The sequence below is a fragment of the Chaetodon trifascialis genome, chromosome 3 (genome assembly GCF_039877785.1).
Source record: "Chaetodon trifascialis isolate fChaTrf1 chromosome 3, fChaTrf1.hap1, whole genome shotgun sequence".
NCBI lineage: Eukaryota > Metazoa > Chordata > Actinopteri > Chaetodontiformes > Chaetodontidae > Chaetodon > Chaetodon trifascialis.
In genome coordinates this window covers 2,255,763-2,283,296 of record NC_092058.1, presented here as the reverse complement: position 1 = coordinate 2,283,296, position 27,534 = coordinate 2,255,763, and the positions used below count along the sequence as shown (strand labels likewise).

Sequence of the window (27,534 nt, the reverse complement as noted above, 5' to 3'; positions counted from 1 at the left end):
ACTACTCTTCCTGGTTTTTTTCTAGAGGATGTCACAACGGCTGCCAAGCGGATTGTCAAACAAGTTCAAAGTTGTCCAGACTCGAGGAGGATGAACCCAACGGCGAGGACAGGGCAGCTGGACGAAGCGTGTACACTGCGTGAACGTCGTTTTACAAAATGATAAATAGACGTCGTGTCTTCGGCGGCTAGCAGGCAGCGGTAACACAGGACGACGGGCTAGCTGCTCCGCTAGCTTCTCCGCTAGCTGCCGCTAGCCAGTTAGCGAGCTAGCAGACGGTGGTCTGTTACTGTTAGCATTGAGTGTCTAGTTTGAAACGTTGACAAGCCTGGTCAAGTTTGACTGCAGACGGCTGGAAGGACTGTGGGTGTTCGAAGAGGACGACATGGAGAACAAGGACAAAGTGCAGATGAGGAATCACCCTCGCAGGTAACGTTTTTCTAAGAGTGAAAACACGGTTCAGATGTCTGACAGACTCATTGATTTTATCTGCGTTTGGCTGAAGTTAGCCGGCGGCGGGATGAAGAAACCTGCCACAGAAACTCGGTAGCCCGGGATAAGTTAGATGACATTACATAAGCGGGTGTCAGAGGACATGAGCTGCCTAAATACCGTCAAAACGGAAACGTGAACAACTTTTAACGGCTCCGCTTCTCGAGAGGATCTCGAGCGGTTTTCACTTGGCGCAGTTGTCACGCGTGTCGTTGTGTGAATGAAAGGTTTTACTTCGGCTCTCGTGAAGCTAATAGGACCAGAACATTTTGGTTTTTAACGGGAGGTTTCAGAAAATATCGTGTTTCTGTCAGCCTGCGCTCAGGTAAGCTGCTCACCTGCAGCAGAGGCGGACATAAACCCGTTAAACGTGAGTCCGCCTTGAATCAGCATCTCTTGATCTCTGGTCTCCGTCGCTATCAAAGCTCTGCTGATCCAGTTTAACGCCTCAACTGTGTTTACTAATCTGGCTCTAACTCCTGTCTAATCTCTGTGTGTAAACTGAGCCGAGTGTGTTGGATTGAAGCCGTGGGTGTGACGTCAGGTGGTCGTCAGGTGGGGGTTTTCATCAGGGGAATGAACCCAGACCACCGGAAGGAATTCAGATACAGTGGTTAAAGCCGGGAACAGCTGGACTGAGTCAGTGTAGTATTTCTGTGATATCTGAGGCTTTATCATCTCCACACTGTGACTAAGCCAGCTGTCATGTCTGCCTCCACTCCCTGTGTCAGTGTTGCATGTAGTCAGCTGAACAAACAACCTGACTCACACCTGTACCTGTGTGATCTAAGACAAGAGTATAGACACAATATATTGACTTTAAATGCATTGATTCTGGGGATTTTCCATCAGTTATCAATGAACTCATTCGCCCATTAGCAAAAATTTAATCACAGGAAAATCCAAACATTCACCGATTCCTGCTTCTCAGATGTGAGTATGTGTGTTTATACAGGCGAGTAAACAGGAAATGTGGGTCAATCATGATTAGCTTTTAAATTATTGATAAGACTATAGAAGCATTTCCAGATAGAACAATCAAAAAATCAATTGGAAGATCACTTGTTAATGAAACTAATCATTAACTTAATTAGTTGAGCCTTAATCAGTGTGTCCCCAAGGACACTGTTGACATGTAGTTTGTAGAGGACTGCTTGAACAGCAGACACACTCGTTGGACACACACACACACACACACACACACACACACACACACACACACACACACACACACCTGCTCTTTCCTCCTGAAGGTTGATGCTTTAAACATAAATGTGTGATTATTTTCTGACGTTAATGAAGGTGTTTTTTGTTTCAGAGAAGGTGATCAGGGCTGTTAAACGTGTGTATAATGACAGATGTGTATTAAAGAAGAGGAGCTCTTTGTGTAGTTTAGAAAACATGCTTGTTGTCTTTGTTCTCTCAGTGTTTGACAGCAGGAACTGAGGAGTTCCTATTCTGTCTTTATCAGAGCATGACGGTAAAACACGCCGTCCTCTAGTTATCCTGTCCTCTCACTCGTCCAGTGTTTCCTCATTCAGCTTGTGGAGGAGTTTTAAGGTCATTTCAGGCCTTTATGTTGAGTTTTTAAGGTAAGTTAATTTACTTCCTTTAGTGTCCTGAAACAGTCCTCCAAACTATTTTAATAGAAGGTAAATTCAGGTAAAAAACAGGGAAATTGAATCTCTGAGTGTCATCCAGCGTCTTCAACACAAAACTAGGCCTTCAGACTGTCTGTCCCTCAGTCTCTGAAGTCTCCGTTTGGAAAGTCTGGGACATGAACAGATAAATGTGGGACTCCCAAAAACTCTGTAGGCACTGACAGATCAGAACAGAAATAGTATTTTTTGTTGCAGTACTCTGTTAAAAACTTCAGTGCAGTTCAAAATTGTAATTAATTAACATCACGGTTGAATGAAAGCAGTCCAGAGGCCCAGAAGCTTTTTGTTTGAGCATTTCCACGTACGTAAGTGATCTTCTGTCAGGGAAGAACAGCACCATAAGCAGCAGTTAGTACCACTGAATATAGAGCCAGATCAGAAAAATTAGAGGTATTTGAAAAGAAGAAAGAAAACTTTATATTTAGTAATGTAAACATGTGTGTCCAGGACTTTCAGACACACTCGTAGAAGCTCTGAGTCCACTTGAAATGCAGATTGTGGGCTGACACGGTGGATTAGCATTTGAATGCTCAGCTCTGTATTTCTTCTGTGGTTTGAGGTTTGAGGGCAATGTGCTGTGCAGCCTGGCATATGGCCGGGCCGGGCCGGGCCGGGCCGGGTAAAACGTTTTGCCCAGAGGCTGTACCAACTGACGGACAGACAGACAGACAGACGGACAGACAGACAGACGGGAAGAGGCTGCAGTCTGACGGCGGTTTGTTTCAGAGCTTTTCACATTACGAGAAACATCCACTGATGCAACAGATTTGATAAACACTGATGTCGTGCCTCACGTGATGTCACCCGCCTCAGAGTCAGACAGGTAGCAGCTCTCAGGTGTCTTTTCTTACCACTGTCCAGGCTGGACGCTTGAGTCTGACCTGGGAACAGTGCTGAAAGTCGTCCCGTCTTTTATTCAACATTTACTTCATTTGATCTCTCCTCTGTCTTCCTGTCCCCGTCCTCAAACACGGACATGTTGGATCTATTTTTGTTGTATACTGAGACTATTTTTGTCCCGTCTCGACTTATCAGACATCTTGAGATGTTTTGTAGTGCTGCTCACGTCCCAGAAAAGGAGGATAAATGAAATATCCTGCCTGGTTCTCACTTTTTAAGCCGGCACATCCTGACTAAACACATGAAGGAATATCTGCTGGTGACGCTGACATTAAACATTAAAAGGTCTTTTCTGTGATAACTGATCGGTCATTGAGGCCTTTTTAAGCTAAAATGTCAAACAGTCTCTGTCTCCAGCTTCTCAAATGTGAAGATTTGCTGCTTTTCTCTGTTTTTTAGTCATTTCAGACTGATTTTCTTTACGTTTTATCGACCGAACTGCTCATCGATTCAGGCAGATCAACTGATAATGACACTAAACTAAATATTTCCATCGAAAAGCTTCAGTTTCTTCTTTAGTTTCCGCTCTGTTCTCATCGTCCTCCACCACCTTCACCTGTCTCTGTCTGTCTTCACAGGCAGCTGAAGAAGCTGAGTGAGGACAGTCTCACCAAGCAGCCGGAGGATGTCTTCGATGTGCTGGAGAAGCTGGGTGAAGGGTGAGTCATGCAGTCACACACACACACACACAGGCGCTCCACCCGTCCTGATAGACGAGGACGCCTGTCTGTCCACATTTCTGTCTGCGTTTAGAAGATGTCTCATTAACCGGCTGTCATTTCCTCTTTCTCTCCTCCATGCTTTCTGTTACTCGTCTGTCTCGTCCTCCCTCCTCTGCCGCCATTAACATAAACATTGCCTCTTCATATCCTGTTTCTCAACGCACTTCCTGTTCTGAGAAGCTGATTGACGCTCTGTGTGTGTGTGTGTGTGTGTGTGTGTGTGTGTGTGTGTGTGTGTGTGTGTGTGTGTGTGTGTGTGTGTGTGTGTGTGTGTGTGTGTGTGTGTGTGTGTGAGAGCAGCAGCAGTGTTTTAGCGGCTCACACCTCTTCACAGAGACTCTGTGAGGAGTTTCTTTGTGCGATGCGAGCCAATAATCGGCCACGCTGGTGTAAACGAGGCGAATATTCACACCAGCGATGTTAAAAGTTGTTCACTGGATCCTTTCACTTCACCTGGGCAGGCGAGAACAAACCCAGGATGTGTTAAAACGAAAAGGTGTGAAAACATGAAGAGAGAACGGTCGAGAGCAAACGCAGGAAGGAACATCTAACGTGACAGATGTTGACGGCTGATAAACGTGAGTTACAGCACGCAGAATCCCAACAGAACCAGCTGAAGAGCATCCACGTTGTTTCCTTCCTGGTTCAGCTTTAGTCCCTTAATTAACGATGATCCTCTCCAGCACTTACACAGAGAGAGTCGTCATCTCTGAAGCCTTTTCTCCTGTAAAGGTGAATACTGAGGCACTTCCAGTACGTTTGAATGTTAATCCTGCTCGTGTGAAGCTCGTCTCAATCTGCTGTCACTGTGATTCTTCAGCGTTGGATTATTTGGTTTGTTTCAAGGCTTTAGAGACACTTCAGACTCATTTCCACTCATCAGCACCAGCTGTGTGGAAGCTGAGGTGTAACCTCGTTGAGTGTAATTTCTAATGTCGAGGGTTGAGGGTTCGACCAGCTGATATATTTCCAGCAGAGGCATAAGTGACAGCTTCAGTCTGTGACTTCGGGACCCACCATCAACCCTTGATGGCAAGCTGAGACCCAAATCGAGGAAAAAAGATGTTTCACTAGTCGGCCACAGGAAGTGAAAGCATCATTTTGGATAGTTTGGACTTTAAACCAGAGGATCTAAAATGAACCAACTGTGGTGCAACCAAACGTCGACACGACTTTAGTATCAAGCTAGCTCGTTTCAGCGTGCCGTTCATAGAGCTGCTACGGCAGGAATTTATTTCCTCCAACACGTTACACGAGCTGTCAAAAACCCCCGCTGGTTAAACCGGACTGACGGCTCACAGGGCCGACAGCCCTCAGCCGTCACGCCACCTGCTGCTGCTACTGAAGTCTGGTCCTGACATTTAATCTAAACCCACGTTTTTAAATGCAGTTTCCAGAGAGACGTGTCCTCAAATGTTCAGGCTGATGTTTTGATCATTGCTGTCAGGTGGAGTCAAGCTTCAGTCAGTGAAAATGTTGAAAGATTTCATGTCTGTCAGTCATGCGGCACAGCAAAGGTCTGGAAAATAAGACGATGGGGACGTTTAAGATGAACAGTTGTAGTCTTTGAGTGGACGTCCAGAGTTTCATGTGTTGATGGGATCATATACATATATTCTCTGTTATAGAGAATATATGTAATTTCTATGATTTAAGGTGTTCAGGGGTTTTGTCCTACGTCCTGCCAGCAGATTTACTACAGATGGTTCTGTTGTGTGCTGTTGCCTGCTTGCTAATCGACTGACGTGAGCAGCGATGTGTTGTTATCACAGGTACGTCAAACAGCACATGTTGAATCTGTGTCTGTGTGTCTGCAGGTCGTATGGCTGTGTGTTTAAAGCCAATTATAAAGAGACCGGGGAGATCGTAGCCATCAAACAAGTTCCTGTGGAGTCTGATCTTCAGGAGATCATCAAGGAGATCTCCATCATGCAGCAGTGTAACAGGTACTTGGTCACATGGTTCATGAGCACAAATGTCTTTCACCCACAGCGGAAACAAGTCTGACATCAAACAGTCTTTCAGGTTTTCAGGTGGTTTCCATCAGCGAACATCCCCACTCCTCCAGACATCAGAGTGTTCTGTTTGCTTCGACCTTCACACTCCTCATCGCGGTGGATCGTACTGCCTTGAATCTAGAGCGTGCTGCTTATTGTGCATTGAAAAGCACTGAGTGGAGTGGGGCCTGAACACATTTCTGGTCTGCAGCTCTGTTACGAGCCATCCAGGCAGATGGTCTCAGATGGTCTTGGATCAGTTCTGCTCCCCGTCCCCAGAGGACAAACTGAACAAATGCTCAGAAAAGCTCCAGTTTGCCTTAAAACACTTCTGTTTGGCACTTTTATGCAGTTAAACTTGGGAGTATTTGTTCATATCGTGCACTTTACTGTACTGCAGTGCTGCACTGGGGGTTTCTGTGTTTGTCTTGTGTTAAATATACAGTTTGTCTCCTCTTAAAGTCTTTTGTCTGACTTTGAATTGCCGCCGTACGGATAAACTCTCGGTGTCTGACAGACTGGGTGAAAACGCTCTGTACTTAGAGAAAACGAACTTTGAATTTAAAGCTGAAATGAGTGTGAGTGAGTTCAGTGTTCTGCTTTACGATCGACTGACTGTAAGTTTAATCTGCGTCCAGCCCCCACGTGGTGCGGTACTACGGCAGCTACTTCAAGAACAGCGACCTGTGGATCGTCATGGAGTACTGTGGAGCCGGATCGGTGTCGGATATCATCCGAATACGCAACAAGACGGTAAGATTACACACATGCACGCACACACACAGTTTGTATAGAGCATTTAGTGTGTGTGTTAGTAAGTGTCACCGTACAGAAGTGTGTGTTCATGTGTCTGCATGGACAAAGAGGACGACACTCCACATGATTCCAAGAACCTCAGTGTATTCATGATTTCCTTATTGTGTGTGTGTGTGTGTGTGTGTGTGTGTGTGTGTGTGTGTGTGTGTGTGTGTGTTGTAGCTAACAGAAGAGGAGATTGCCACCATCCTGCAGGCCACTCTGAAGGGTCTGGAGTATCTTCACTTCATGAGAAAAATCCACAGAGACATCAAAGCCGGGAACATCCTGCTGAACTCGGAGGGTCAGGCCAAGCTGGCCGACTTCGGCGTCGCCGGACAGCTAACGGTGAGCGGACGGATTCAGCGTACACTGACTGAATGTTTGCTTAAGGCGAGGGGGATGTGGGGATTAAATGAGAGAAACAGCAGTTGAAGGATGCGTCTCCACAGGGAGACCAGTGTCTGTAATGTTCAGCTTGGGTTTGACGGTCACTCCTGGTTCCTCCTCTGCTCCTCAGGACACCATGGCGAAGCGGAACACGGTCATCGGCACGCCGTTCTGGATGGCTCCGGAGGTCATACAGGAGATCGGCTACAACTGTCTGGCGGACATCTGGTCTCTGGGGATAACAGCCATCGAGATGGCGGAGGGGAAGCCGCCTTACGCTGACATCCATCCAATGAGGGTGAGGGAGTCTGTCCAGCGTGTATTTGTGTGCAGAGACGTTTCATGAAGACAGAAGGAGGCAAAGGAGGAGAAGTTTATTATTAGTCATGTTGAGCATTTCTCTGAGTCACGTCTCCTCTTCCAGGCCATCTTCATGATTCCCACCAACCCTCCGCCAACGCTCAGGAAACCAGAACTGTGGTCTAAGGCGTTTGAAGACTTTGTCAGCCAGTGTTTGGTGAAAAACCCAGAAAACAGGGCGACTGCCACGCAGCTGTTACAGGTAAACTCCAAGTGTCTTTCAGCCAGAAACCCTGAAAACATAAAATTACAGATGGGACATTAAAATCAAACCTGCAGTAGATGTTAACGAGGGTACAGAGGGATAATGCCAGTACTCTTCAGAGGCTTCAGCTGTTAGTGTGTGTGCTGATGAGGAAAACCAAACATGCGTTTGCACATTTCGCTTGAGTTTAACCTCTTTCTCTCATTCGCTGTCTCCCTGCCGTCAGCATCCATTCATCAAATCAGCCAAGCCCAACTCCACCCTCAGAGCCCTGATCACAGACGCCATGGAGATCAAACTGAAGAGACAAGAGGAGGCGGAGCAGAGAGAGCAAGACGCAGACGACGACGATAACTCGGTACAGACAGCAACAGTCAGAGTTTAAGAAAACATGGAGGGAGGTGTTGAGTGGGAAGATGTCATCTGCTGTGGTTTGGATTGAGGCAGAACTCTCCGTCTCTGAGCGCTTTGGCCTCGATGGAAAGGTTCTTCTCCAGCAGAAAAGACATTGAAATGTCGACTGTTGAGGCCTGAATGGAAAATCAGCTGAGGAAGAGTGGATTCATTCAGAAATTACAAATGAATAAGAACAGAAAGGAGCTAAAAAGGCTCCAGAAACAGCTAAAGCTAAAGAATCTTCTTTGATGTTGTTGGGTTTGATCATCACATGATCAGTTCCCACTTGAGGAGTTTTCACCCCCTCTCATGTGTTTCAGGACGAGGACGAGGTGGACCAGGGGACGATGGTGCGAGCAGGAACCGGCGACTCAGGAACCATCAGGGCTGCTGGTTCTTTAGCGGGGTCGCTTGGCGGGACGGCGCAGACTATGATCCAACACGAGGACACGGGAACCATGCAGTCACAACTGGGCACCATGGTCATCAACTCCGATGACGAGGACGAGGAAGAGGCCGGTACCATGAAAAGTAAGACACACACGTGGTGGAGATCAGTCATAACATAACGTGTTAAAGTCACGAATGAATCCTCTGCACGTGTAGAGACGCGCTACACAAATACAGGTCATCACGCCAGACTGAGACGATGAGACGATGAGGAATCGGCTCCCAGTTTACTGAAAACACGAGGAACACAGAGGAAGCAGCTGATGAGGAACAAAGTTACCATGTGGACTGATTGTCCCACTGATGGACAGAAATCTGCTTGAAATCCAAGGGCAGACACGGGGGGCGACATGGCTCTTGAACAAAATCTCGATATTTCAGGGTGTTTCTGTGATAGTGATGTTCGTGACTATAGTCAAGTAGTAGTAGTAAAAATGAGGCTGGTTTTATCACAAACGATGTGATGTGAGCCTTAATCACCTGAATCACCAGGGTTTACCCACGCCGTCGTCATATCAGACATGACACTGAGCTGCTGACCAGCTGTTAAAAACCACGTTCAGTGAGTTTAAGTGGACGCTCTTTATCAAAGCTGTTTAATGTTTTTCATTATGTGAGCTGGTCCAAACGAGTGTAGCTGGAGTTTCCTTTTCATCCACTAGAGGGCGCAGTGTGGCCATCACACTGAGGGAGGTGCCCTTATTTACCTGCTACAAGCCTGGAAGGTAATGTCTTCATCCAGCAGCAGCAGCAGCGAATAACTTCCAAAGTTCCTGCTGTTGAAACTTTTTAAATGTTTTCTTCAGAGTCTGTAGATCAGCGTTCAGCACCTCCTGTCCTCACGAGCCTTGCTGGTTTTCTGTCTTTGGACTCTGCAACCATGAGCTCGGTCACAGGTCAGCTGACTGTGGACTGTGTTCTTCAGAGCGTTGAAGGTTCCCGTCCAACCTCCCATCACCAGCTTCTAAGTCAGTAATCACTGCATTAGCCATCGGGCCTTAACATGGGACGAGCTGGTTGATACCTCTGGTGAACTCAGGCAAGTTCCAGGTACTGATCTGAAATGCTAAATATATTCAAACAGTAATAAGGAGCTTATGTTGTCAGTAAACCTTCCAGGAACAGACTCTGGCTCCTCTGAATTACACACAGCAGCAACTTTTTTCATTGGTCCAGTTTTAAGTACAATCACGTGATTCTAGTTGGGATGTGACTGACGGCCAAAAAAATGCAAAAACCTGGTAAATATGATCAGTATGATAATGGTTGATTAGGAGTGTCTGAATGCATCATTGAACAGTGACCAGCTCTCTGTGGACTGCAGTTTCCCTGAATTGGTGTGATGTAATCACTTAACCTGCCTGGACGGTAGGAAGCAGGTGTGGTCCTGAGGAGGGAGGATCAACGTCTGTCAGAAAGCTGACGGCTGGTAGTCGACAGACTCGTGTCGGGGTCCCGCTCAGTTCCATGAACACATTAACTTCTGTTGGACGCCGTCTTCAGTGAGAGATGCTGCTCCAGTCTGCTGGAGTCGTTTTGCCGTGTGGGAGTTTGGAGCGTTGGATGTGTTGGCTGCTTTTGGAAGGAAGTCTGGACAGGAGCTGGACTCTGTTCATCAGTGCTGCCAGTCTGTGGGAGTGTTTGATGTCTTTGTTTTCCATGCAGAGAGTTCAGCCCAATGAGACGCCGCCACACGCTGAGTCTGGACGTGTGTGTGTGTGTGTGTGTTTGCACTTTGCTGATGAAAACAAAGCTGCTGTGGAAGTTTATATCGCAGCATTAAACCTCCCACACCGCATCCAGTGAGAGCTTTGCTGAAGCCACGGGGGCTCGTAGCAGCAGCAGCCTTTGACAGGAATTAGCAGCTTCTGGATGGCGAGCGGGCTAATTTCCCACCCTGCAGCGCCCCACTGAAACACTCACGATAGGCCGAGGTAATGGGGATTGAACCAGAGTGTAATGAGCTGAACATACAGGTGGAGTCAGCACCTGGCTGATTAATGATGCCAATTTAAACACACACACACACACACACACACACACACACACACACACACACACACACACACACACACACACACACACACACACATTAAAGATGGCCGATCAGTAGGCACCATAACTAATGTACACACACATGCACACATTTGATATTACAGTGTTCTGTATGAAAGCAGCAGGGAGATGCATCCACACGCACGCACGCACGCACACACACACACACACGCACGCACACACACACACACACACACACACACACACACACACACACGATCACCACTTAAAACTCTCTGACACACATGCTCATAAATACGCACACACTCTGTCTCCTGTCTGACGTCGTGCTATCGAGTTAGCATGGATCTCCAGTGCTGGCAGCTCCAACCGCATTAACACAGGAACATTTAGAGCTCATAAATACATTAGTTCAGCGGTGTGTGTGTGTGTGTGTGTGTGTGTGTGTGTGTGTGTGTGTGTGTGTGTGTGTGTGTGTGTGATGCCTGTGCTGCCTGAGTGCTTTTGTTAAGAGCTGTGTCTGCGTCAGCTTGTGTGTGTGTGTTTGTGTGTGTGTGTGTGTGTGTCCCAAACTAATGACTACCATCTGATCCTGGAGGGGCCTTGAGGATTGAGATAAGATATTAGATCAAGTATTGATCCTCCCTAATGGTGCTGAATAATAAAAAGCCTTTTAATTTACGCTGATTGGCCATAAGCTTCGCTCACCAGAGTCCACGTTGGAAGCCTCTCTGTCGCTCTCATCCCTCATTCTGCTCAAATCAGGGTGGATTTATTCAATTACAGATATCCTAATGCAGCCAGCAGCATCTCAAACTCAGTCCTCCACAAAACTCTCTCTGTAAACAGTCGCTGGGATGCTTTGACGTGTCTCTCCGGTCGTGTCTGCTGAAGATAATTCTTGAGTTAGATGTGAAATGTTCTGGCTCTTCTCTCTGATATCCGCCCTCCCTCCTGCTCCTCTCCCAGCATTGTGACATCTGACTCAGTGAATTAAGGATTTATTTACAGGTTCACCTCCTTAAATTCCTCCTTCTCTGCTCTCCTCTCTCGCTGAAAGGCTCCCAGTCTCCGATTGTGGCGCAGCTCCCATGCTAACGTAAGCTAGCACGTTAGCTCCAGTGGATCACCGGGTAAACTTGGCTTGAGCGGCCATCATATTTCTAACTGTTGGGTTTAGCTTGTAGTTTCAAGAGCATTTCATTAGGTACCTTTAATTACCCCAAAAATCACACCTGTCCCTGTCAGGAGACGCTGCACGCCTCACGTTTCTCCCTCAGCGCAGCTTTATTTAGAGAAATAGCTTGACGTGATGTTAAAATGGTTAAAGTTTTGTGTTGTCGACCTTTTACATATGAGCAGATTTCTGCTCAGTGTTTCTTCTGCAAGAAGTTTTCTCAAGTTTTTCTCAAATTGACGGACATCACAGTCAGACAGGTGTCATCCTGTGCTTTGACAGCAGCTTTTCTTCACATCAGTCAAGTCAGCGGCTCTGATTTGATCCAACAGGAAGTGACAGTAACCCCTCTGACGTCGGTTAATGAGAAAAGCATTTGGCCGTTTTAAAATCTCGGTTTGGACGTTTACAGCTGTTAAACGTACGATGTGAATCTCGGCTGTGTCGTCGCTCTCCAGCTGTGAGACAGACTCACTGGACAGCAGACGACAGGACGTCTCTTCCTCTGCCTCACACACACTGGATGAACGGTGCGTTCGTGGCCTGAGATGCATGCAGGTGGAGTGATGATGTTGACACGTGAATTATTGAAATGGAGTTTCCCGCCTCTCTCTGCGCCTTCATGGTTTCCACTAATCTTCACTCTGTTAAACGCTTTGCTGTCGTCAGCGCACTTGCTCTCAGCCCTCAGAGGTGCAAACAGTCGAGTGGATTTGCACACAGTCGATAGAAGCACAGTGTGTTTTCCTCTTTACGAGGGCTCCAGTGAAAAGCAGTTAACAGCTCTCTGTAGCTGCTCAGCTCTGCATCTCTTTGCTTTATTAAAGTTTGATTTTGTTTGGAAGGAGCAGGAGCAGATGGCCGTCCTCTCTGGAGGCCACTCTGCGCTGGCCTTCCCTTTAAGCTTAAAAGCTGTGCTTTCTTAAACATGTGCTGTATGTTCAGCCTGCTTCAGAGGCCACAACAAAGCGTCAGCGCTGCCAGGAAACGCAGAACTGAAGGAGAGCGGGTCATTGTCGGAGCACAGAGGGAGGAAAAGGGTTCGTCAGTGGGTGAACAGCAGTCATGGCCAGGACGTTTTTTAAATGACTTTTATTTATTTTTTGGTCCATTTGGTCCTGATCAGCTGACCGGGCAGCCTTTCTGGTTACAGTTCAATATTGTAGTTCAATTAAAATAAATGTTTTGATTAAATGTTGCTTCCAGTAAGAAGACTTTGATGTCTTTTCCATTCCCTCATCACGCAGTCTTAATCACTGCTGTCACAATGTGGAAAAAGGGCCGAAATGAGATGATTTCATTATGAGAGCTGAACGGGTGTGGCAGCATCTGGTTTATCAATAAAACCTCCACAGAAGTTAGGATGAAGAAGTACTCTGAGGTCGAAGTACTCCGCTTCATGCTCTCAGCGACGTCTCGATCTGAAGTTTAAGGTGAGAAATCATGTCTGAAACCTCACGTGGTGCGTGAGCTCTTTCAAAGCTTACCAGTCTGACACTCACTCATGTTGCGGCTGCATGTTTGAGTCCGTCTGAGCAGAAGATGGATTAATACTTCTTAAATGACATGAAAGACAGATGAGCTAAAAGGCAGAGAAGGAAAGAAGCTTCCGAACTCCTGAGCCAAACGCTGAGATTGTAAATGTGCTTTTTCACGACGTGCAGCATCTGACTTAAATGACTGCGTGGGCTTTTCTTAGCCGGAACCTTTCCTCAGCATTGATTTATACTAACGAGAACACAAACGCAGCAGGTCCCAACATGTGACAGAAAACATCATAAGGATGCGCAGACGTATGAAAACAGGAAACGCTTGCTTACCTCCACATGTAGTCGGCATAGCAACCAACAAAGCTCAGCAGGTCACAGTTTATAGGAGTATGAAGCGCGGTCGGAAAGAGTCTTTGAGCAGTCAGATAATTGCTCAAGTTCCCCAACAACAGCAGATAGCAAAGCAGAATCAAAGAGATGCTGGAGGATGGCTTTTATGGCTCTGACCTTCTTTCATCTGATTAGGTTGAAAAAAACTCCATATTGGGAAAACTGCTGCCGGCTTCCTCAAACGGTGACGTCTCCGGGGTCCGTCCTCTTGGCGTCTTAGTCCGGCGCAGAGACACCTGGCAGCAGAGTGAAGAATAAACATCCATAAGATGTTTTACAGTCAGAAGGAGTTTAAGAGACGTTCATTTGATTTTGTGCTTGATTGAAAACAAACCACAGAACCACACATGAGACCAGCAGTCAGTGTAGCAGTCAGAACCAGAGAGTCCCGAGATACTGTTAATCCAGGACCGTACCCCCCCCCCCCCCCCCATGGACATCCTTTTAGTCAAGCAGCATTGTTGTTTTTCCTTTTATTTGCTGCATGTGTACTGTAGATGTATTCGATTTTAGGACTCAGAAGTATCAATACATACAATACTTTCAATAGTATCAAATGTACCAAAACTATAAAATAACAGATGTGCATTCATTTAGTAAGACATAAGGACTGTGAAGGCTTTACATGGCCGGTGTCACTTTGTACTGTCATTACTCTGATAAATGTTTTACTGCTGTATTAAAACTACTCTGCCTCACTGTGGCTCTGATAACATGCATGCAGAGAGCTACACTCACTCATAGAACTGGAGTTACATCCAGTAACTATTTTCCTCGTTGTAACGCAGACTCTAACAACACGAGGATGTGAAGGTAACACAACACCACACCAGCTCGGACACTTTCAGGCTCAGTGCTTGCTCTAAAAAGTAAAATAAACCGTCTTCAGTGAAAAACACAAAAATACTGTGGAATAAATTTTAGCTTGTATCGTCCACTGCTGTGTCCATACGTCTGTCCTGCTGAGGCGTCCATGAGGAAGGTGTTGGGAGCCTTCCTCCTCCTGGATTTTCATGTGGCCGTACTCTCTGGACTCTGCAGGCAGCAAACAAAGAGATTTGAATTCACTTTGGACAATAAGGACCATTGAGTGCCTTCGACCAATCCGCTGTTAAAGCTTCACAACCTGCTGGATCTAAATCTGTCTTTGTTGATCTCTGGAGTGTCAGTCCACTTATTCCTTGTCCATTTATGTAACCTGATTATTGGCAGTAAATCTATTTCTTTGCCACGTAAACGCATAAACCAGCTCTGACTTTCTGATGTCAGACCTCCAGTGGACTAATAGACGACTTTAAGTTCAGACAACATTACAAGTTATCACATAACACAGCGTGAGGGTCAGTCTAACAGACCGTAATAGAAAGTCAAGCATGTGAATGAATGAAAGAAGGAGCCTGTTTCAGCCTCTGCTGATTAAAGCTGTGAATCAGAGGCTGAACTTCAGCTCATGAACTCGTTGATTTGCTGCGCTCATCGACTCGTTTGGGTGAAATTAAGTGCTGTTTCAGTAACTCCACACACTGATTGTCTTCACGGCTGTTTCCGTTTCCATGCGTGCACACAGTAAAGACATGAAGACACACGTGGATCGTCCTCTGCTCATCACCCACAGATGAACGACGCTTTCAGCTTCTCTGTTCCATCACATCTTTTTTAACTTGACGTTGGCTGATGCAGTTTTGGTGCTTCGTGTTGAAGTCTGTCAGTTTGTTTTATTTAATCTTCTGTTTAATCATCTGAGCACATTTAAGCTCCTTCACAGCTGAGAACAAAGCCATCACAGTACTTTGTTTCCAGTCCTGTTTAAAGTGCTCCTCCAGAGTTCAGCCGTGAACCTCTGCAGCCGACTCACTTCTCACTGCTCAAAATGGATTTTAAAAAGAGGCGACGCAGGACGTGTGCGTATGTCTGATCACTGAGCATGAATGAAAGCGTCGTTATGATGCATGTAAGCGCAGAGAGAAGCCGGCCGGACAGACTGTTGTTCCAGGTTTTAAATCCTCTGTGAATTCAATCAAATCAACCAGCTTTAAAATGGATGCTGATGGTAAATTGTGGACCAATGAGATGCTGAAGCCTCTGCGGCCTTTTCTTTTTTCATTGCAAGTGAGTTTTAAAAGTCTCAACTCTCAGATCTTGGCCAGGGCTCACTGGTGTTGATGAACAGCTGTATCAGGTTAGCACAGATATTTTCTTCTCATCTCGTTCCGTGCTTACTGCTGCTTTAATAACGCAGCGTTTCATTGATCCTGGGAGGCGACTCGTCTTTGTGTTTGCCCGTTCATGCTCAGGTTTAGAGTGCAGCACCCTGTTTTCTCTCTGCTGAGTCTGCTCGCTGCTGCTTCCCTTCAGTCTTTGCTCGTTTCGTTACTCATCACAGCGCATGTATGTATGGAGTTCCTCGTTCACGTGAGCGCAGGTGTGTTTGCTCTCATTACCTGCACGTACACAAAAACACCTTTTCATTCTGCTTCTGCAGCAGAAGGTGAGAGCGGGAGAGGAAATCGTCTCCGCACTTCCTTTAAAAAAGAGGATCTGGTGTCGCCTTCAGCCGACTGTTGTGTCTGCAGTGATGGTGCAGTTAGTAGATGTAGAGTGCTTATAAAAAAACCCTCTTGGACCTTTTCGTGTTTTATTTTTATAGCAACGTTAAATCTCAGCAGATGTAATTAGACTTTTTGACATAAAAACACTTTGTTGTCTCAGTGTTGACATTAAAGCTGAAAAGTCCCACAGAGACGAGCCTTTGACAGACACTGAGCTGAATCGTTGAGGACTCTGTCGTCTCAAACTGATGTCTCATCGTGAGCCATGATGCGACGGTTGGGCTGAGGAGTTCCTCATCATCCTCCCTTTAGGGAGCTTTTAAAGGAGCAGAGAAAGAGAGGGGAGGAGGAGGTGAAAGAGGAGCCTGTGAACAGAAATATTTCACAAATGTCTTCAACTATCGCTGCTAACTAAGAAGACAGAATGTCTCTCATGTTTGACTCAGAGCCTTTCATGACTCTTAGAGTATTAGATTCACTCGGCGTGCTTCCTCCTCAGAAAGGCCTGCGTGTGCGACCTCGACCCATTTAACCAGCACGTGTGTCCACGCTCTGTCCTCTGCTGTGTTCGCAGCATGAACTGCTGAATGTTTGTCTTTTCACTGGAAATCTGTCTCAAAGTAAATGTCCACGTCCAACAGGGAGAGACGAGACCATGCAGCCGGCCAAGCCGTCCTTCCTGGAGTACTTCGAGCAGAAGGAGAAGGAGGCCAACAGTCACAACGACGGAGGAGGAAGAGGAGAAAACAACGCAGACAACCGCAAACTGCCGGCTGAAGGAGACCTTCAGGTGGTGAGTCACAAACCGTGTGTGTGTTTTTCTGTGTGTGTGGTGAAACTCTGACAGTTTTATCTGTACAGTATCACTGATTTGCCGCAGAGGTTTGAAATCATGGCGGTGTTTCAGGAGCGTTTGATGGAGCGTCGTGATGAAACAGTTTGCTGTGATGTTTCCGGCCTCAGTGCTTAAATCTGATGCCGTCTCATCCCTCGTTCCAAACAATTAAGACCTGATCCAGGACCCGGGTCAGACTGGGGTCAGGCAGGGTCTGGAAACCCTGAATAAATCCACGGGGACTGGCTATGACCTCCGATCACGTTGTGTCATAATGAAAGCAGCTGTGAAACGTTGGATCAGGTCTAATTATCTCCAGTTCTGTTTCACGTTTTGTCTCAGATTTCTGAGGCTTCAGACCTCTAATGTAAAGGAACAGTCTGAGGTGATTTCAGTTCAAAGCCTCTGAAGGTGTTAAATTCATCATCTGTTCAGATGAAGACTCTGCTCTGTGTCCTCTGCAGTCAGCTGACGCCTGATGGAAAACACGTCACAGTGAGTGAGGCAGCAGTTGTTTGTCTCGCTCAAAGACATTTAAGCAGGACAAATGGCTGCTGCAGGAATTAAATATTAAATATGTGACCTTTTAAATATGGGATGGTTGCTCTTAGCAGACCACCCTGCTGCCTGTTCAGAGGCCTCTGCTGCAGAACAACTCAACTGTCTGTTTTCTCTGTCCACAAACCATCAAACCGGTTCAGCGAGAGACATAAACAGATAAAACAATGTCCTCTGCTGCTTTCAGCTTGACCTACGTTTCATGTCCGATCGATGATCGTGACGTTTTGTGCCGAGTTTCCAGTCGGTGCCGGCGTCCACGTGTCCTGGAAGACGTCAGTGTCTCCGACAAAAATTCTGGTCTCGTAATCTGATTATGGACTCACATGTCACAAGTGACGAACGGGGACAGTTTTTGACGTTTTTTCAGTGCTGAACGAGAGCGCAGCAGCCGGCAGCCATGAAACGGCGTGCAGTCAGATCCCTGCGGGTGTTTTCACGTCTGACAGGCTCAGAAGCACCTGACGGCATCACGGAGAGGATCCCTTCACATCCAGTTTAAGTGTTGTTTGTTTAACCAGAAGCGGCTCTTACGTCGCTCTCACCAGACTCCATTCACACAAACACCAGTTTTATCAGCACGAAACACAAGAACAGAAACAAAACTCACCAAAGCCTCCATGGTTGGTCTTTCACTGACAGGAGAGACTCATATGTTGAACGTAAGGAGATTTTTCCAGTAAAAAACCAGTCCAGTAATCACTGGACAGACACTGGTTTGGGACTCCTGTCCATCAGGCAGTGTTTCCAGCTGCTCGTCTGGATCCTCCATAATATGTTTGAATTTAGAAGATTTATTGACAGGCCGAGTGTGTGTGTGTGTGTGTGTGTGTGTGTGTGTGTGTGTGTGTGTGTGTGTGTGTGTGTGTGTGTGTGTGTGTGTGTGTTAGTGCCAGTGTGCATTTCAACTCGTTGCGCTAACAGACAGTGACAGGTAACCGCCAGCTGACCCCGACTTTCACTCTTGTTCTGCTGGATCTTTAATACTGTAAATGTTCACTGCGAGCGCGCGCACGCACACGCACACACACACACATGCACACACACACACACACACACACACACACACACACACACACACACACACACACACACACACACACACACACACACACACACAGAGCATCATCCTCTCTGAGTGTATCTCACATTGCTGTGACACGTACACACTGTCAGATGTAATAGATGTCACACACCACACGTTATCTTCAATAATAGAACAAATGATAATAATTAATGTGTGTTTATACGGAGCTCTTCTGAACACTGTGACAAAGTGTCTTACACGGTTGAACCCGAGTTAAAATGTTTCAGGACAAAATAAAAGGAGTAAAACAGCCAACAATCACATGAGATAAAAATAAGGGTAATAATGGAGCAGGTGAGAGTGTGAAAACAGCGTGCTAGCACGTGTAAAAAGTTATTTTAAGTTTGGATTTGATGCTGAACGTTAAATCGATCGATCAGCAAAACCTCATCAGATGCAGGAGTTTGCATGTTTGTCACCTTCGTCCTTTAGCAGGTGATGAAGAGTAAGCTTCTGTTACTCACTCCTCTGTTTCTCTCCTGATGCAGGTTTACCGTGTTCACAAACTCTGCGTCTTCCTTTGAGGCTGCCGGTTAACATCTGACAGCGATCGCAGTAACTTCTACTGCAAACATCTGAGCTCTACTGCATCAGTTAGAGTACCAGGCAGTTCAGTGGAATCAAACAGGCGTCGCTCGACGACGCACGTCCCGCTCGGGGGGTTTATTGTTCCATTAGACTTGCAAATGTGAGGATAAAAAGCTCATTTCTTGTGGGATCTTTAATTGTGGGAGGCAGCTGGCTGACAGCCTCATGCTGACACTGGTTAATTTTAGATCTGTGTGCTGAGTTATTTTCGTGTTTAGCCACCAGATGTTTTCCACCCAGAACGTCGTCATGGTCCAAAACGCTTTCTGTCAGTTTGAGGTTTTTTGGTTAACTGATCTCTTCCAGGTCAGGTCAGGGTCGCGGTGTGGTGCGGTAGAAATACCTTGCGAGCACGTTTGTGCGTATTTAAAGCTGCATTGTCTGACGTGTGCTGTTGTTCGTCTCTGTGGCTTCTGAGACAATGCAGCGCAGAACATGTCCACCACATGAAAGCTCTAATCTGCATTATTCACGAGAAGCAGACGCTCCTCCATGGCTGCCGTCCGTCCTCTCCCCTTTTCTCTATTTTTATTCTCCCTTATATGTTTCCTCTTCCCCTCTGACTCCTCCCCCTCCTCCCTCCCTCTCTCCTCTCGTTGTCGTATCTAACACACCCCGACAGAAGGTTAAATCCAGGCTGCAGGTTCAAACCGACAGCAGTTAATAGTCATTACAGTGAACCGCCGTCAGGAGTCAGCGGCGTGTTTGCGGTCCTGTTAATGGTTTTAGCCGCTCATCCAGTCGCCTGCTGGTTTCCACACCGTCACCAGAGGCCACACTGGTTTGAGTTTTGGTTAAACGAGTCCACTTGTGACCTGATTTAAATAAATCATGCATCACACAGACGAGTAGAGTTAATATGAAGGAGGATTTGCAGACTGGAGGGATTGCAGCTTGTGTTAAGTTGGCTAAGAATCCACAACATGATCCATTCAGAAGCTTTTTGTGTGTTTCTTCATCACAATGTGGAAGCTTTTGTCACTCTGCAGTAAGCAACATGAGCAGAAACCAGCCGTGAACACAGCAGTGACATCACGACACATCACATTTTACCTGTTCATGACAAACATGTCAGCCAGCAGCTTCCTGTTAATACATCCAGCAGATAGGGGGCAGCGTTCTGCATTTGGATCCATTCAGACTCAAAGCGTTTGTGACGGCCGTGTCGTTTATTTGAAGGATCAGTCCTCTCAGCGCTCCTCCAGATGTTAGCTTAAATGCTAAATGTTTAATGACTGCTTTTCGCAGCTGCAGCAGCAAATCATTTCACTTTATTTCCTTCCTTAAAGTCTGTGACTGTCCAGGCTGCAGAGTTCAGGCAGCGTTCAGCGTCCGGCGTGTGAAGCTGTTTCACTCTGTTTTTATCGGTTTGCTGTGAAAACTCAGCTGACCAGATAACGTTGAATAAATATCTTCACTGGAGAATCAGACTTTGACAGACTGCAGCAGCGTTCACAGCAGCTGGTTTATGTGTTCAGGTATTTGTTTAAAGGAAACGTCCACAGAAATCCGTCCTCTGAGTCTCAAACGCTCCCTGCAGATAAGAAACAAGCAGCCGCCAGCTGAGATTCACAGCAGCTACAGCAGCTTTCAGTGGACAGAAAACAGCTGACAGTTATTTCCTTTATTGATTAATCTGGGGATTATTTGTTGTATTAGACAGATCGTGAGGACGTCACGCTGAACAGTCCAAAACCCGAAGGCCAATTCAGCACGTCTGCTTCAAAATGAGAGCGAACATTTTTCTCAAACGTCTGTTTTCTTTGTCGTGTGTGATTGTAAACTGGAGGTCTTCATCAGTCGGACAGAACGGGACATCTGACACCTCAGGGTTGAACGTTGAAAAATAATCTGATCAGGAGTATTGATCGCTCCTCTGCTGTTGATCACATTCGTAGTGGGTGGATCAGAGGGAGGTGATGAGATGATGGGCTTCACTTTGACGCTGTATGTGGAGCATTCCTGTAATTAATACGGTTAATTCATCACTGAGGGTATAATGAATAAACAGTGATTGCAGGTTTTGACCCTCTGGGGCTGCCGTACCTCGACCCCGGGGTCGTCCAGCTGCAGGACCTTCTGGTCTGTCTTCTGACGAGGACGCCGGTGTTATTTCAGCCCCATTGATTGTGGGTAATAAATAGCAGGAGAGCGGAGCGCTGCTGGTAAAAGCTGAGAGAGGGAGCCCCCCCGGGATGAGCTAAAGCGGGCGGCGGGTCTCTATCTGAGGCTCTGAGAGGAGAGGACGCTGAGGAGATGTCGATAGATGGAGCCGCTGAGAGCTCCTGAAATAGATTCACTTATCAGACACCTTGATCAGCGCTGGCACGCAGGAGATATTTTTAGGTGCTCGTGAAGATTTTCTTCAGCGTCCATTAATGGATTTGATGTTTGAGCCTGAAGCGTTTGAATCCTGCAGCAAAGTAAAGACGCGATTGTCACAGAAGCTGAACTGGATTCACGTCCAGGCGTGAAGAACAGAGCTGTCGTTCTGTCAGACTCAGACGTGTCCTTTGATACCGCCACGTCTAGAAGCAGGGATGAAGCTTTCCATCGTAGGACATGGTCTTCATCCTCAGAGAGGAGCTGGGGACGTCGTCAGGACTTCTTGACCTTTGAAGCAGAAGTTAACGAGCGTTTCTTCAGAGCAGCTGCTCGGTGAAGTGAAGCCTTTGAATAACTGACAGTCATTTTGTGATTGTTCACCGCGTGAACTGATGAATTTAGACAAAACCGCTCAGCTGCAGTCGCTCTGATAGTTATTGTCCTCCAGCTGGAGACGTAACGGCTGAGGGTCAGTGCAGTGCATTGATTATGTGTTCACTGTATATAAATGTCTGAAAATAGTCAAAATCGTCTGTTACAATCTCCTAAAACCCTCAGTGACGACATTCAGTTCACTGTCACTCAAGACAAAAGCTGCAAATCCTCATATTTGATGAGCCGGGAATAAAGAATGGTGGTTGTTTTTGATTGGACGATGACTTCACGTTGAATTAATGTCAGTTCACAGGTGAATGTTGTGCTCAGTGTGTTTGACGTATCAGCCCACAGGTGAGGTAAAGGTGTGTCTGTTTGCAGGTGAGCACGTGGTCGGTGGAGGAGCTGCGCCTCCGTCTGGCCTCTCTGGACCCGCAGATGGAGCAGGAGATCGAGGAGATCCGTCAGCGCTACCAGGCCAAGAGGAAGCCCATCCTGGACGCCATCGAGGCCAAAAAACGGCGGCAGCAGAACTTCTGAGAGGGAACGTGGAGCTTCAGCAGCAGCTTCACCTGTCGGCTTCTCCGCGAGGTCAGTGAGACGGACACTCAGAGCTGCTCGTCAAAGGTCTCCAGACGACGAAGCTGAAGGACGTGACGGTCCTCGCTTTGGACGTGAAACTGCTGAAGGACACAGGGCTGTTCTGATCTCACGTCCACGTTCCTTCATTGTGCTTCTCGAGATGATCTTCAGGAAGTTTCTGCTGTTTAGTTTCTGCTGTGAACGGGTGAAGAAAGCTGGACTTAGATCCCAGCAGCAGCAGGTCTGGACGTGGGACTGTCTTTCTGTTCATGTCTGAAACCTCAGTGATTGTTAAAACCTCACGTCTCTTCAAGTTTAGTTTTTTACTCCATCATGTGGTACAGCGTCACTCTGACTGCTGGCTCTTCGTCTTCAGTACTTGCTGTCATTGCTGATAGATGAAGATGCTGCTGGACTCCTCAGCTCTCGCACTCTGGACTGTGGACGTCTGGACGTCTCCTCCTGGTCCTCAAACGTTTGCAGATGATAAGTTTGTCCAGCATGTCTGCTTCTGCTGTCCAGACGGTTCCTCGCTCTCCACCTCCAAAGCTTTCTCTCTTAATGTTAAAACTCCGGTACTCGTCCTAGCTTCAGTTTTATTTCCACATGCTGCGCAGCCATCGTTGACGTCTGTCGGCGTAATTCATCATGTTCCAGTTCTACAGATCAAATCAATATATTGATCCAGACTTCTGGCTCTGTCGTTAAAAAGGAAGGGAAGCAACGCTCGAACGTTCAGAGACACGAAAACCAGAGTTTGGTGTCGGGCGTGAGAAAGGCTCAGCCAGCCTCCGTCTCATTCAGTCAAGTTACATTCCAGGCCTGGATGAAGATGAAGATGATGATGAAGATGATGATGACGACGTGTCACTCTGGCAGCTGGTGAGGATTAACACTTTGTTTTATATGAGTACGCCGTCCTCGTCTTCCTCTTCGTGGGTCTGAATGCAGGTTCGATGTCTGACTTTAACCTTTGACCTTCCTGTCGAACAGCTGGACACAAATCTTCAGACTTCGTGTCTCGGCGTCGGCGTTTCCAACCTGCAGGTCACAAAGAAAATCTGAGCATTAGAGCTTTGTTTGACTGTTCGTCACAGTCGACGTCTGCTCATCAGTGTTAGAAGGGTTAGTCAAGCTGTTCTTAGAAGGAGGGGGGCAAAGCGTCACCTCGATTCAGGTCTAATGATGATGACTTCTGGTTTTTGGTATTAAATATGGAGGAACGGTTCGTTAAAGACCTTCTCCTGAATGTCTCAATGCTCCTCTCAGCTGTTAAGGGACTTAAATCAGGACATTTGGACCGGCTGTTGTTTGACCTGCAGTGTCCTTTGTCGTCTTTCCTTTGGGTTTCATTTCTCCGTCCAGCGTCTGTTTTCCTTCAGGAGCTTCAAACAAAGACCTGGGTCGACGCGTCGATGGAACGGATTCAACAAAGCTTTTATTTCCTGGATTTATTCTTTGACTCGCCCTCCAGAAAGTGCCAAAAGCGCCAGACGTCCGCTGGCGGTGACCCAGGTCTGATTCAGCTCCGCCGCTGACGTTCCTCCGCATGGTCAGTCCCTCCAGCACAAAACACGAGCCAGGAGTCTATTTTTCTACGTAGGTTTAGTGGTTACGCGTCCGATCGCAGCTTCTCAGGTCATAAAGCTCCTCAGGGGTGTAAAGTAAGGACGGCGGCGGCGATGAGAAACGACCGTCGATCCTTCAGAGATCCTTCGCACAAAGAGTCGCGTCTGTACATATTTCAGCTGTTTGTCTTTATTGCAGACTCTTCTCATTAAGTTATTGCTCTGAATATGAAGCGTTGGGGAGAAACTCTTCAGAGCTGAAGGTGAAATGCTGTTTCCAGCTCTCTGTGCAGGACTTTTCTTTCTTCTGTTACGAGCCTTTATTTCTGCCTCATTGTGTTTTACATGTTTTATTTGTGATGAGCACAGAAGCTGCTTCTGCTGACTTGATTAAAAAAGGGGAAATCTTGGAAAAAATGGCGCTCGACGGTTCGAAAAGTGACGCTGAGCCGTTTGCTGCTGTAAAAATGACGTCGCAATCACTGGAGAACTGAAGCCGATCTGATCGGATTCAGTTTGAACATGAACTGCTGTTTGTTTCTGCCTCCTGCGACAGAAAAGACCTTTAAATACACAAACTGGTGACGAATGCGCCCTCAGTGGTCCCTCAGCAGCGTGACGGGAAGGTTAAAAGCTGCACACTGGACCAGTAATCACTGATCTGCACAGCGAAAACTGGAGACACGTGGAAAACTCGCCGTGAATGGTCTTCTCTCAGGCTGCTGTTTCATCCTCAGCAGCTCACACGTCTTTTCCTCGTTCCTGCTGTATCTTCATGTTTTGTACGACGTTTGTTCTGTTGCTCAGCGTTCGAGCAGGAAAACAAACAAGCCGTCACTGGGCTCCATGAGGAGCTGTGAGCAAACAGGAAATGAGTGGACGTCTGCAGGTGAATCTACCTGGAAAGGTTTTCACTCTTAACTCGTCTTTCCGGAGCTTTCCTCCCTCGTGTGTCAACGCCTGTCATGTTTCTGAAGTTTGCCTTAAAGTGTGCGGTGGAAGCCGTCGACGTGTGTGAGCGCAGATGTTTGTGTGTTTCAGTTGTTTCTGTTTGCTTGTTTAATAAATGAATAAAGACGAAGGGAAGTTGTTTTTGCTCTTTCACAGTTGAAATGTTCTGAGTTTCAAGACTTTTCTGCAAGTTTAGTTGATGAATACTGATACTGAATAATGATAAATACTGTTTGTAAAAACCTTCACACTGACTCACTGTCAGATCAGTGAAGTGCAGTCAAAAGTTTATTTCCCTCTGCATGAGTAGAAGTGTAAATGAGCCTAAAACACAAATAAACACAAGTACTTGAAGTGTTCAGCACTGCAGTAAATGTACGACACGCCACCACAGATCACCTGGAATCTGCCGTGTGGACGAACTGGGAATAGTCCCCAACAAAAGCACTTTTTCCTCTGAGCCGCTGCTTCAGGAACTGCAGAAACTAAACTGTTCTCTGTGTTTTTGAGCTGCTTTTAAAGATTTATGCATTCAGCAGGAGCCAATGAGCTTTGAGCTTTGAGACGCAGACAGGAAGTCAGAAAGAGCTGACGGCAGACGCTTCAGCTCCTGAAGTCGTTCTGTGTTTGAACTGGCTCCTCCTCCTCTTCCTCCTCCTCAGCCGTCTTCATCGGTCTGGACTGGAGGACAGAGTGATTTCTCGTCTCCTCTCGTCCCTTCAGATCCGTCAAACACGCTGAAAGTTTTCAGGCTCGTTTCCTGTTTTCTTATTTTTCACCACGTCGAGACTTCTGCTGCCAAAATAACCGAGATGAATTTTTAATGAGCTCGCCACGAACCCGATCTCTGGTTTGTTTCTCTCAACCCAAAATAAAGAGGTGTGTGTGTGTGTGTGTGTGTGTGTGTGTGTGTGTGTGTGTGTGTGTGTGTGTGTGTGTGTGTGTGTGTGTGTGTGTGTGTGTGTGTGTGTGTGTGTGTGTGTGTGTGTGTGTGTGTGTGTCTTCTCCATACTTTGCACCTAACTTGCTTATTTCCACATAAGATTCACGATAACGTTGAAATAATATTTCACTCATATAAAATCCTGAAAACTGCTCCTCAGTCGAGACGTCAGCAGGAACTTGTGGAGGTGAATAAACACTCTAGTCCTGCACAGTTCGAATAGATCATTACTGTATTGATCAAATCGACAGCAGCGACTCCGTTCAGGTATCAGCGACACACCCGACACTGAAGACTTCCTGTGCTCCGTTTGGGCCGAAGGCCAATGAGGAACTCAGCCAGGACAGACGTTTCTGAGGCCTGAAGCAGGATTTGACCTCTTCCAGGCTCCGGTTTCCCAGCGCAGAAGAGGAAGAGGAAGATAAATCATGAGGAAGATAAATCGTGACGATCACTTCTCAGAGTTTAATATCAGAGCAGTTAAAGGCTCCTGATCAACATCCTGTAAGAGCTGATTTTCTGCTCATGAACGTGTGAAAACATCTCATAGTTTCAGGTTTTAAAAGGATGAAATCCACAAAGTGACTGTTTACATGAATAAAGTCTTATCTTATCTTATCTTATCTTATCTTATCTTATCTTAACTTGATTCCCTGAAACTGTTGAAGCTTCATATTAACTTCAGGTAAACTTTGGAGTTTATTTTTTCCACGTTGATTGAATGAATCATTTCAAGCAGCAGTTAGTTTGGCTGCGTAAACACACACACACACACACACACACACACACAAACATCAGTAATGTAAGTTATTTAATATAAATGATTGAAAAATGATTTGAACTAATTAAAAACTGTGTAAAGAGTGCTGCTTGATTTCTGAATATTCACTTTAATAGGTTGCGTTTACTGTCAGCTCGTCATCTCGCTCTAATTAAAAGGTGTTTGAAAGTTCTTTTATGAAAAAAATGAAAAATGGATGAAGAAAATGAAGCAGAGTTCAGTGAAGGAGCGTAAAACAAACGAAGAGAGGAACGAAATGAAAGTCCAGGAGGACGTGTTGGTGCTCGGAGCAGCGGCAGCTGATCGCAGGTCAGTGAACAGAGGACGATTCAAAGTCACCTGGAAATGAACTGTGCTGCCTTCAGACGCACCTGAACCAGCTGATTCTGTAAAATGCTGTCGAACACGTTGTCATTAGCTTCCATTTACAGGCTTCACTCTCGGTGCTCTTCTGCTTCGTTCCCTCTGTCTCAGAGACGTTCTTTGAATAAACCCCTGATGCTGCAGGTGCATCATGGTCCTGTTTTTAGCTGCTAACGGCTACGTCCGCCACTTTAATCCAGACTGAAATACCTCGACAGCTATCAAGAGGATTTCCATGAAGCTCAGTTCAGACATCTTGTTTGGATCAACTGATTCTCTGACTTTCCATCTCGCCGTCATCAAAATCTTAATTTGTCCAAAATGTTGGTTTATTACAAAATGAACACCCATCAGCCTCAGCTGCACTTTGTCCTCAGTACTTGCAAGCTAACATGCTAAGCTAAGACACTTGCATGCTAACATGCTAAGCTAAGACGGTGAACACAGCAAACATTACACCTGCTAAATATCAATATGTTACCATGACACATGTTAGCATGCTGATGTTAGCACTTAGCTGAAAGCACCACTGTAGCGCTGCTAACATGGCTGCAGACTTTCAGTCTTGTTGCTGCACGTTTGCACGAC

At 46.4% G+C, this 27,534-nt stretch overlaps 1 protein-coding gene across 1 annotated transcript; it reads left to right on the top strand.

Annotated features, from left to right (window-relative positions):
* On the top strand, positions 1 to 24,992 carry LOC139329472 (serine/threonine-protein kinase 4-like). The gene is made up of 11 exons (XM_070959812.1): positions 1 to 429; positions 3,632 to 3,712; positions 5,593 to 5,721; positions 6,411 to 6,525; positions 6,751 to 6,915; positions 7,088 to 7,255; positions 7,382 to 7,519; positions 7,749 to 7,880; positions 8,239 to 8,449; positions 16,632 to 16,783; positions 22,140 to 24,992. The coding sequence occupies exons 1-11, from the start codon at positions 386 to 388 to the stop codon at positions 22,296 to 22,298; spliced, it is 1,494 nt and encodes a 497-aa protein (XP_070815913.1). The 5' UTR covers positions 1 to 385; the 3' UTR covers positions 22,299 to 24,992.
* Positions 24,993 to 27,534: the final 2,542 nt, after the last annotated feature.